The 12,602-nt window shown below is 40.1% G+C and overlaps 1 protein-coding gene across 4 annotated transcripts in view; it reads right to left on the bottom strand.

The window, feature by feature from the left end:
• Positions 1-12,602, bottom strand: part of CAPN3 (calpain 3) — a 50,372-nt gene that overhangs the window by 30,147 nt on the left and 7,623 nt on the right. Inside the window, exon 1 of one of the 4 annotated variants that reach the window (XM_040492404.1) lies at positions 2,532-2,871. The exons of 2 other annotated variants lie outside the window; for them this stretch is intronic. In XM_040492404.1, the coding sequence (XP_040348338.1) occupies positions 2,532-2,780 (249 nt within the window). In that variant the 5' untranslated portion in view covers positions 2,781-2,871. Of the gene's footprint in view, positions 1-2,531; positions 2,872-12,602 lie in introns of those variants that run through there. One more of the 4 variants, XM_040492402.1, reaches the window with a different exon arrangement.

Raw genomic sequence — 12,602 nt, 5'->3', positions numbered from 1 at the left:
CCCTTCTCCACCTTAACAGTGCATGAACAGGGCTTCAGTATAATAACAGCGACTTACAGCTAAAGATCTTCAAGGTGCACACACTGAGGGGGAGTGCTTAGGAAACCTGAAGGCAAGAGGAGGGCAATATGGGGGTAAAACAAAAATACTAGAGGAATTTGAAGTCTCTGACACCTGCAGCTATAGGAAGTATTAATCACAGCACAACTCCTGGTCAGCTTAACATAAATCTTATCACCAAAACTTATTTATCTCAGTTCTTATTGCCCAAAACAACATGTCTGGCTTTCAGCAAAAAATTATAAAGGGTGCCAAAAGGCAAGCAAAAACAGTCTGAACAGAGAAAGCAAGCATCAGAACTAGATTCTGATATGACACAGATATTGAAATTACCAGGCAGGAATCATTAGTAATAACTATGATGAGTACATAAAGGAGTATGACAGAAAAAGTAGATTATGAGCAAGAAAAGATGGGTCATATAAGCAAGGAGGTGGAAAGTCTGAGAAAGAATAAAAAAGAAATGATGTAAATGAAAAAACACGATAACATGTATCGGATGGGCTCATCCACAAGCTGGACATAGACAAGGGAAAAATCAGTGAGGTCGGAGGTAAGACAATAGGAACTTCCCAAAGTGAAATGCAAAGAGAGCAAACAATGAAAAAAAACCCCCAAAACCAAAAAACCCACAAAAACCCAGAGCAAAACATCCAAAAACCATGGGAAAACTTATACATGTGTTATACCTATGGATAATTGGAATATCAAAGGAAAAGAACAGAGCAGAAGAAACATTTGAAGTAATAATGGCCAAGAACTTTCTCAAATTAATGACAGATATCAAATCACAGATCCAGGAAGCTCAAAGAACATGAACTGGCATAAATACTAGCAAAATACAACAACACAAAACTACTACGCTTAGGCATGTCATAGTCAAACTGCAGATAACCAAAGACAAAAAAAAAAAAATCTTGAAAGAAGTCAACAGGGGACAAATCCATTTCCTATAGAGAAATGAAGATAATTATAGCAGACTTCAGAAGCCATGCAAGCAAGAAAGACTGGATAGAAATATTTAAATTGATTAAAGAAAATCCCATCAAGCTAGAATTCTATATGCAAGAAATTATCTTTCAAAACCGAGGGAGAAATAAAGACTTCCTCAGAAAAATGAAACCGGAGAGAATTTATTGCCAATAGACTTGCCCTGCAAGAAGTGTTAAAAAGAAGTGCTTCAGGGAGAAGGAAAATGATATAGGTCAGAAACCTTGACCTACGTAAAGAAAGGAAGAGCATCAGAGAAGGAATAAATGAAGGTAGAATAAAACTTTTATTTTTCTTATTCTTAATTGAAAGATAACTTTGTTTAAAGTACTAATAATTACAATGTGTTGAGTAATTATAGCATGTGGATAGATGAAATGAAGGAAGGAAGGAAGGGGGGAATTGGACATTTTCTATTATAAGGTGTTAGACTACATATATAATAGCATAGTGTTATTTGAAGGTAGAATTATATTAGTTGGAAGTGTATATTGGAAACTGTAGCATAACCATTAACATTAAAAAATGCAATTGATACAATTAAGAGAGAACATAAAATTGTCTCATACAGAATATTAAATTACTGGAAAAGGCAGAAAAGGGGAGGGGGAGAAACAAAGAACAGTTCTCACAGATTAGAAAACAGTTACAAACATGGTGGATAGGAATCCAGCTATTTCATAATCACCTAAATGAGAATGGTCTAAATACACCAATTAAAAGATAGAGATTGTGAGCATGGATAAAAAAAGAGACCCAACTATATGTTGTCTACAAGAAACTAGAGAAGGATGCACCATGCTAATGTTAATCAAAAGCAAGGTGGAGTCATTGTGTTAATTTCAGACAAAGCAGACTTCGTAACAAAGAATATTAGACATAAAGAGTTGTATCACATAGTGATGAAGGAGTCCGTTCTCTGAGAAAATACATAGTCCTAAATGTGGACGCACCACATTGCATTGTAAGAAGTCTGGCTGGTCAGCACAGACCTTTCTGTTTAAACAGAAGCGGCATGTCCCTGATGAGCCAGCCTTAGGCGAAAGGTTCAGAAGGCATCTCTAGCTTCCCACAGCCTCCTGTTTCTTAACTGTTCACCACTTTTCATGGAACTCTCCTTGAAACTGTGAGCCGCAGTGCTCTCAGCCACTCCACTTTCCCATCCCCAGAATACCTGCTCTCAAGAAGCCTTGATAATCAATTATGCCTTACTGTTTAACTCTGAATAAAGCCAGCGCATTAGCTCTCTTAATATTTACAGGCTCAGGACCTCTAAAAGGGTTATAACAATCTCTAGTTCAGGAATAGAAAATAACACCTACCATTTCAAGAGGAACCAGAAAGGTGTTCTGGGGGCACATGGGGAAGAGAACCTTGATAAGCCACTTGCTCAGATCGTGGATCCATGCCTCTGGCCCTGGACCACTTGACCTCCTGTCCCCAAGAGCTGTCTCCTGAAGCCCTGTCCCTCCCATCCCTACCTTTGGCCTTTTCCACGTGATGGCCTTCATCTTGGTTTTCTGGCTCAGCTCATGGGAGCCCAGGGCCTGAACACCTGCTGGGAACACACGGTCTTCAAAGAGGCACTTCTCAGCAAGGCACCGTCGTCTGAGAACAACAAAATCCTGCCCCTCATACTTGAGGGGCTGTGAGACGGTGCCCTCTCCATTTCTCCTGTCCCTCTCCCGGATCACGCGGTCACAGAAAAATCCTGGCAGCAGGTAGGGCATGGTGACCGCTCAGGGAGTGGAACTGGACCTTCACTGCGGCCTCTCTCCCACTGCGCCCTCAGTCCAGGCCTAATCCTCCCATGAATGGGCCGGAGCCTATATAGCTCCTCCACCCTCAGCAGCGCGATGCAAATGAACACAGTCCAGAGAAAGGCCGTGGTCAGAGTCAGCAGCTTTGGCTGGAGGCCCCTGAGCCCACGGTCAAGGGGCAACACCATGCCCGTCCGGGAGCCAGCAAGGGGAGCGAGAGAGCCAGAACAGCCCAGGACAGGCCTCAATGGCTTGTAGACCTTTAGGGTACTTCCATCAGCCTTGCTGGGATTCCTTCTTTAAAGGGAAAAAATATAGTTACCGAGAGGCTTACCCTGCCTCAACAAAAGGCATTCATGCCTTTGACACTGGCGGCCAATGGGATATAGCATGGGGCCTTCGAAATATGCTGTATACACTAATCCTATACAGGCTGCTGAATGCATAGAAGGAATCTGCTCCAAGCCATTGTCTGAGGTTAATGAAGCCTTCATTCTCCTGATGTCCCTGCCCCATCCCCCCAAAGACCTTGACTGGCCATTTAGGGCCATTTAGGAAGGGTAGGTAACTTGGCCCTGGTAGAGTAGGCCCCGTGGTAACAAACAGACATCCATTACAACTTCAGAATCTTTGAGGCAGAGAATGTGGGTGGGGAAGGAAGGAGAAATGTGTTTGTCGGAATTATATTCACAAGGAAGCCCCGCTTTTTCAAAGCCTCCCCATGCTTCAGTGGGCAACTCAGTGTGAGAGCTGGGAGCTGATAGCAGGTGGACACTCGGGCCTGGCAGGCTGCCCACTAGCAGGGCGCTGTCCCCACCCAGTCACTGGCTCCTGCCAGCCTGCATCTCCTGTGGGCTTTTCCAAGTGTGGGCTTTGGACTACCTGCATCAGAATTGCCTGGGATGCCGGTTTAAAATGCAGATTCCCAGGATTCACCTTAGACTTAAGGATGTAAATATTCTTGGTAGGGGTCTGGGACTCTTCACTCTAAAGAAGCACCCAGGAGATTCTTACGTCTCCCAGGGTTTGAAACCATGACATTAGCATTACAGGGCACTCACAATAATTTCTGAGGTCGGGTCTTTTGTGAAATAATTATATTTTATTCTGTTTATACATGAACAAAGTTTAATAAAGTCAGTACAAAGGATACATAGAGGAATAGGAGTCTCTTGCCCTGCAAATCCCTCTCCTCAGAGACAGCCACTTTCAATTCTTGTAGCAATTTCTTTTCGTATTTACCTCTATATTTCTAAAAAACATCGTATATTCTTACTTTTTAATTTATTGCTTTTAGAAGGTATCAGCAGAGTTCCTATTTTGGCCAATGAGATTTAACCTTCTCACATGAAGCTCTGCCCACCACCTTCCCAAAATAGTAATGTCATAAATTTTGGTAAGATTAAAATTCAGTATTTGCTTGAGTATGATGAGGTAACTATTGTTCGCTTCTCAGCTAAGTGCTATGCTGTTTTACATTTCCTTTCTGTATGAATTTTTTTCCTCTTCTTCTTTCTAATTTTCTGATTTTCTATGTATTGATCAATGCTTTTCCTCAGCAGTAGTTTTCCAAATACTTAAACTCGTCAGATAACCTAGTGGTTCCATTGCTCTCCCACCAGGGCCTTCCTCTGCAGCCTCGTTCTCCCATACAGACCGGGCTGGCCGCCCTCCAGGTCTGGAGCAGTGGCCTGGGATGGACTGGGCCCTTCTGGTGCCATTCACTTCCCGGATCCTAAAGCTTCTTTCGTTTACTCCTTGATTGGATTGGCCGACAACTTCCAGCTTCCTAGGTAAGGGTGCACAGGAGGTAAGTGGCCTCAGTCCTTGCCCATCTAACTCCGTTTTCTACTTGTCTCATGATTGAAAATTTGGCTAGGTATTTTAGATTGAAGAGCATTTTCCTTTCAGAATTTTTAACGCATGATTTCATTGCTTCTAGCATCTGGAGTTGTGAGAAGTCTGGTACAATTCTGATGAATATTCCTTTGTATGTGACCTGTCTTTTCCCTCTAAAAGAATTTAGGGCCAAATTTATGTGCCTTGGTATCAGGTGGGGGTTTTTTTGTTTGTTTGTTTTTTTTAATTCTTGGTGCTGAGCACTCAGTGACTCCTTTCCATATAGAGACTTTTGTCCTCAGTTTTGGAATATTCTTACATTATTTCTTTGACATTTCTCTCCCTTTCAATTATTTCCTTCCTTCCTTTCTTCCTTCCTTCCCTCCTTACTCCCTTCCTTTCCCCTACCTCCTTCCTTCCTTTTCGTGAAACTTCTAAAAATCCGATGTTAAACCTCCTCTAATTTTATTGTATTTTCCTATTTTTGTGTTCTACATCCTAGATTTCCTTGATTTTATATTTTAGCCCTGCTATTAAAATATGTAAATTTCCACTCTCATAGTTTTCTACTTTATATTATGAAAAACTTCAAACTTACAGAAAAGTTTAAAGAATGGACACCCATATAGCTTACATCTAGATTCAACAATTGTTAACATTTTGCCATCTTTGTTTTACTGATCTATATATGTATATATGGATCCTATTTTTTTTTTTTTTTTGCTGAACCATTTGAAAAAATGTTGACAGTGTCATGACACTCCACACCTAAATACTTAAAGGTATACTTAGGCTACAGCAGGCATCTCCTAAGTACAAGAGCACTTTCCTACTGACTTGAATGCCATTATTGCTAAGAAAATTAACTATTATTCTCTAATATTATCTAAAATCTAAAACCATATGCTAATTTCTTTTTTTTTTAATTTTTAATGTTTATTTATTTTTGAGAGAGAGAGAGAGAGAGATGCAGAGAGAGAGGGAGACACAGAATCCGAAGTAGGCTCCAGGCTCTGAGCTGCCAGCACAGAGCCTGATGCAGGGCTCAACCCCATGAACCGCAAGATCATGACCTGAGCCAAAGTCAGACATTGAACCAACTGAGCCACCCAGGTGCCCCTCCACATGTTAATTTCTTCAGTTCCCCAAATGTCCTTTATAGCTGCTTTAAAAAAAAAAAAAAAAAAAAAAGCCAGAATCCAATTAAGGTTGAAGTGAGCATTAGTGAACTGGAAGGGAGGTCAGAAGAAATCTCCTAGAATATCACACAGAGAAGCAAAGAGATGGGAAATTTTTAAAAAAGAAAGAAAAAAAGGTTAAGCTATATGGGGGCTAGAGCAAGGTAAGTTCAGCATATATCTAACTGGAGTTCCAGAAGAAGATAATAGAAAATATGGAAAGAATTAATATTCTAAGAAAGTTTTTACAGTTAATCAGTGACTCCAATCCTCAGATTCAGGAATCCCAAGGAATACTAAGCAGGAAAGATGCAGAAATACATGTTGAAACAAACACAACATAGCAATATGGCAGAATACCAGAGACAGCGTGATCTAAAACACAAAGAGAAAAGGCAGATGGCCTATTAAGGGATACCAATTAGAATGATTGCGGATTTCAGCAAGAATGTAAGCCAGAAGATAGTAAGGAGAATCAGCCTAGGACTGATTACCCAGGAAAACGATTTCATGAATGAGAGTTAATTTTATACAAATAAAAGTTGAGAATGATTACTACAAATAGATTCTCACCAAAGAAGTTGTTAAACAAGATACTTTAGGAAAAAGCAGAATTATTCCAGAAGGAAAAGTCTAAGACTCAAGAAAGAACAGTAAACAAAGAAATTGGTAAACGTGTGTAAAATATTGACTGTTTTAGAAAAGTATATTTTCTACTTTTTAAGGTTGAAAAATCAATATAGAGCTAAAATTCTGAGCAACAATGACAGATTAGTTGGGAGAAGAATATTTAGAGTCAAAGTGCCTTATGGTATTCATATTGTTTTTGAGGAAACTAAAGCTATTGATCAACTTCAGGCTTTGTCAGGATGAAACATATGTTAAGTATTTAGGGTAACCACAGAAAAAAAAAAACAAATAGTCAATAACATCTGAACTAATAGAAAGAAAAAAAGAGAAAACACTTTTAATATGTTTTTAAAAGGGTGTAAAGAGGAAAAAAGCAACATTTAAAAAGTAATACCAACGGAAAGGTTATGGTTAAGATGACAGTAATAAATCCAATAGAGATTGATGTTCATAATCAATGTAAATGGACTAAAACCTTCAGTTAAAAGACAAAGGTTTTCAGATTGCATTAAAAAAACAACAACAACAGCCTTCTAAGCAGTTTATAAGAAACACACCCAAGACATCAGAACATAGAAATCTATAGCAAGTCTATTCAACAGTGAAGCAGCTAAGATTAAGTTCCCTCTAAAATTAAGACCCAGGGACACCTGGGTGGCTCAATCAGTTATGTCCAACTCTTGATTTCGGCTCACGTCATGATCTCACAATTTGCGAGTTTGAGCCCTGTGTCGTTAGGCTCTGCCCTAACAGCGTGGAGCCAGCTTGGGATTCTCTCACTCCCTCTCTCTGTACCTCTTCCCTGCTCATCCTCTCTCAAAAAGAATAATAAAATTAAAAAAATTAAAAAATAAAATTGGGAGCCAGACAGATTCTGTTACCTCCTTTTTGCTGGAAGGTTTAGCCACTGCAATAAAACAGGTATTTTTGCTCAATACAGTTGTGTATAATGTACTGGGCAGCCCTGTCATTATTTACAAATGACCTAACTATCTGTATGGAAATGGAATTTGTAGATAAATAACTTGGGGTTTTCAAATTGTTAGAATTACTAAGAGTTTAGGAAATATATATAATATGAAAGTCAAATGCATGTTTATGCCCGAGAAATTGAGTACAATTTTAAGAAAGATGCCCTTTATAAAAATAATAGCAAAAGCAAAAGATGCCTAGGAAGAAATCTAACAAAGGATGTTCAAACCTTTATGGAGAAAATTATAAAAGAACTTGATGGAAAGATACTAAAGGAGACCCATTTAAATGGAGAGACATCCCTTCTCCATGGATAGGATGACTCAGTATTGTCAAGATGTGCAGGGGCGCCTGGGTGGCTCAGTCGGTTAAGCGTCCGACTTCAGCTCAGGTCACGATCTCGCGGTCTGTGAGTTCGAGCCCCGCGTCGGGCTCTGTGCTGATGGCTCAGAGCCTGGGGCCTGCTTCCGATTCTGTGTCTCCCTCTCTCTCTGCCCCTCCCCTGTTCATGATCTGTCTCTCTCTGTCTCAAAAATAAATAAACGTTAAAAAAAAAAAAATTAAAAAAAAAAAAAAGATGTGCATTATTCCAGGTTGATTCAATGCAATCTCAAAAAAATCCCAACAGGATTTTCTGTGGAACTCAACATCCTGATTCTAAAATTTAAATGGAAAGGCAAGGAGCCAGATACAGTTAAAACAATATTGAAGAAGAAAAGTTAGAAGGACTGGCTCTACTGAATGTCAAGATTTATTGGCACAAGGTGTGGAGTTGGCACAAAGATAGACCAATAAACACAAGTGAAACATGGTAGAGAGTGCAGAGACAGAACTACACATTGGTAAACATTTGATCTGTTTAAAAAGTGATATTACATAACAACAGAGAAAGGATTTTTAAAAACAATGAATTCTGCCGGGAGCTTTGACTATCCATATGGAAAAACAACAAAATCTGATCCCTATCTTATATAAGAAAAATCTTCTCTGGATGGATTATAGACCTAAATATAAAGGCAGAAAAATTAAGTTTCTAAATGATAATAAAGGGGCGCCCTGGATGGCTCAGTTAATTAAGCATCCAACTCCTGATTTTGTCTCAGGTCATGATCTCATGATTCGTGAGATTGAACCCCACCCCTGTGCTAACAGCAGCAGAGCCTGCTTGAGATTCTCTTTCTCTCTGCTCCTCCCCCATTCTCACATTCACAAACACTCTCTTTCTTAAATAAAATAAATAAACATTTAAAAAATGATAATAAAGAAGAATGACTTTGGTTTAGGAAAAACTTCTTTAACAGAACATGAAAAGCGCTAACCATAAAGGAAAAATAATAATTAAAAATTAATTTAGAACTTTTAATTCAGAATCTTAAAAATAGGGGTGCCTGAGTGGCTCAGTGGGTTAAGCTTCTGATCTTGGTGCAGGTCATGACCTTGAGTTCCTGAGTTCGAGTCCCATGTAGGGCTCTGTGCTGATAGCTCAGAGCCTGGATGGAGCCTGCTTCAGATTCTGTGTCCCCCTCTCCTTCTGCCCCTCCCCTGCTCCCACTCTGTCTCTCTTTCTCAAAAATAAATGAACATTAAAAAATTAAAAAAAAAAAGAATTTTTAAAATAAAAAAAAACACCTTAAGAGAGTGAAAAGGCAAGTTACAAAATGGGAGAAGATATATATAGCATATCTAACCAATAAACAATCAGTATCCAAAGAATGCCTACAGTTCAAGTTGAAAAAGACAACTCAATTGAAAAATTAGCAAAGGCAAGGTATTTCACGGACATCAAGATAACAAATGATCAAGAAATACATGAATGTGTGAAAAGATGCTCTGCCCCATTCATAATCAGGGAAATGCATCTTTTCATACGTTTCTTGGCTATTTCTGCCCCTCTACCCCCATTTTCAGTATTTTATTGCTAAGCTATTTTAGCTTCTTCACTATGATGTCCAGAGCTTTGTCTTCATCATGGCCCTCAGGAGGAGCTGTTGTCTTGTGGAATAGAAGAGGAGCCAGTCCTAATTATTTATTGAACTGTCACTTTCCCCAGAATTTATGCTCCCCCACCCCCACTCCAGCATGGTGCCATCGTGATTCTCTGCCGAGTAAAGAGAGGGCTGGCTCCCAGCTGGGTACCTCATTTTACCTTTGAATTACCATCATCATTATTTGTTGACTCATCATGCTAATGCATGTCATTTACAATATCTCATTTCATCCTTAAAACTCTGTGAAAGTAAGAATTTTCATATTCTTTTCACAGATGAGGAAACTGCGACCCAAAAATGGTCAGTAACCTGCTGGAGGTCACCTCGCTAAGAGGTGGAGCTGGGATTTGAATCAAGTTTGTCTGATTTGAAAGCACGTGCTTTCCCCATCACTGTGTTATGCTCCTGTCCTTTGCTGCCTCCACTCATAGTAATTGCTACCTTACCTTGAGCACCTACCAGGACTTTAAGGCTGCTAGTTCAGAATAGCCACGTGATGAGAACATCACTGTGTCCTTCCTAAGCAGAACATCTTTCATATGTTCATGTATTTCTTGATCTTTTGTTACTCTCTGTTCATGAAATACCTGTCTTTTGCTAATTTTTCTATTGAGTTTGTCTTTTTCAACTTGAATTGTGGGCATTCTTTGGCTATTGATTGCTTATTGGTTAGATGTGCTATAAGTATTTTTTCCCACCTCATGAATTGCCTTTTCCCTCTCTTAAGGGTATTTCTTAATTTAAACTTCTAAACATTCTATTTATGTGACTTGCTAGTGGCAGAACCAGAGTCCAGACACAGATTTATTTGGTTCTAAGTTTAGTTTTTTTTTTTTTTTAATGTTTATATATTTTTGAGAGAGAGAGCGTGCGCGCACGAGCAAGGGAGGGGCAGAGAGACAGAAGGACAGAGGATCTGAAGCGGGCTCCACACTGACAGCAGAGAGCCAGATGTGAGGCTCGAACTCATGAACCATGAGATCATGACCTGAGCTGAAGTCGGATGCTCAACCGACTGAGCCATCCAGGCACCCCTAAATTTAGTTTCCTTAACTACTCTGCACGACGCCCTCAGGTCTTCCTCTTTGTGTCTAGCCCAGTGATCCCACTTCTTCGAAAGTGTCTGACAGAAGATGACACATCTAAATCAGATTACAAGCAGACCTCCTGAGCCGGATTTATGGGAAAGATAAGTAATATCCCTGAGAGGAGAAGCTGCGTAGCCAGTGACTGAGCCCTCAGTCCTGGAACAGAGGGCTCACTGCACACAGCCTGGGTTTTCCTAAAGTTCTGTTTCTTCCCTCTCATTCCACATCGGAAGGGAGTAATTTTATTTTTTGCCAACCTAGGGTTTCTTCTTCTCAGAGTTGAGTAGTGCAGGCCAGGTGACCCCCCCTGGCTGGGAACATACACGTGGAGAGTGTTAGTTACACAAGCGATGGGGCACACGGAAGGGGCCATCAGAGCAAGAGACCTCTGGTGTCACCACACATTGTCAGAAAACTTTCATCTTCTGAGCACTGAAGCAGTGGCCAAGCTCTGGGTCCTCAAGAGTCAGTGGTCAGCTCTCCTCCACATTTTACAACTTCCTTCAACTTCATTTCAGACTGAAAGGAGCCAGGCTGCTTGAAAAAATAAATTGTTCTACGTCTGGGGCAAGAAATGTACAAGATGAGCCTGGGACATTCTGTTGTGGCCAGAAAACAAGAAATCTGTTTAAGGTTAATGGGGTCATGTCAAATGATATAGGAAATTTATAGGGGGTTCCCACTGGCCAAAGATGGGACAATTTGAGCATCAAGAAAGTCATGACTGTAAAGGATTAAAACATGTTGCAATGTAGGGTGCCTGGGTGGCTCAGTCGGTTAAGCCTCTGACGTTGGCTCCAGTCAGGATCTCGTGGTTTGTGAGTTTGAGCCCCATGTCAGGCTCTGTGCTGATAGCTCAGAGCCTGGAGCTGCTTCAGATTCTATATCCTTGCTCTCTGCCCCTCCCCTTCTCGCAGTCTGTCTTTCAAAAATAAATAAACATTAAAAAATAAAAACATGTTGCAATGTTTACTACTAATCATACCCTTAGTAGGGTATTGCTCCAAGCTGTGATATTTAAGAATGCAGAGAACATAGGAATTACAGTCGATTCTCGTTATTTATGGTAGTTATGTTCTATGAGGTGCCTGTGAATGCTGAATTAGTGAATATTGAACCATTGCTCCTGGAGGAAATACAGAATTAGATTCCTGTGACCCTCTAGTCACATTTTAATCAACTGATCAATACACACTCTTAAGTGTGTTTCTGTTTAAAGACACCTTATTTAATATATTTTACTGAGTCATTAACATTGCCCTCACAACCAACTCAAGCATTAATGAAGCTTATCTAACACATACATTTTCTCCCTGAGGCACACCCCAGCCTTCTTGCATTAGGAACATGAGAAAGCACTTTACATTTTCAACAGAGAAATCACCAACAAGAAGTGCAAAAATGTGAAAAACGTGGCACTGTGTAGACTATGAAAAGGACGCCTGTTTACAGTGTGAGAGCTAAGCTGAGAAGGCCGACTGTCCCCTTGATTTCATCTGGGAATGTGCGTGGAGGGCGACTCAAAATTTTCACTGCCCTACACATGTCTGCAGATGACCACAGAAGCACCTTGGAGACTGATTTGGGGTTACAAAGAAATGTTAGTGAGTAGGGGAATTCACAAATACAGAACCCAGGAGTAATGAGGATAGACTGTATACAGATCACAGCACTGACACCTCCAGTGCTGGAAAAACCAGGGGAAGGTTAGGGGAAGGTTAGGGGAGGTTTATAACTATTTGGTCTGAAACAATTAAAAGAAGGATGAGATTATTGATGAACAGGGAGAATTTCTACGTACAGGAAATCTGCTGACTGTTTCACTGTCTTCTGGATCAGACCAGAGATAAGGGGCAAAAATTGTGGCCAGAAAAGTTCTGGCTAGAAATGAGGATGCACTTTCACACTGTGAAAGGTACTAACGATAGGCAGGTTATTGAAGGAGCTGGGAGCATCTGTTTTCCCTTCAAAATCTTAACATCAGGAAAGAAACTTTGAAATGGAATGGCTGAAAGAAAAAGCTTCCAAAGATCCCAAACAATACTAAAATTTATAAGGAGTTTTTGATAGGAGTTTTAATGCTATCTTCCCAGTATT

This window comes from Herpailurus yagouaroundi, unplaced genomic scaffold (genome assembly GCF_014898765.1).
Source record: "Herpailurus yagouaroundi ecotype Mexico unplaced genomic scaffold, PumYag 184, whole genome shotgun sequence".
Lineage (NCBI taxonomy): Eukaryota > Metazoa > Chordata > Mammalia > Carnivora > Felidae > Herpailurus > Herpailurus yagouaroundi.
The sequence above is the reverse complement of the archived record's forward strand: the minus strand, read 5'-3'. Positions and strand labels throughout refer to the sequence as shown.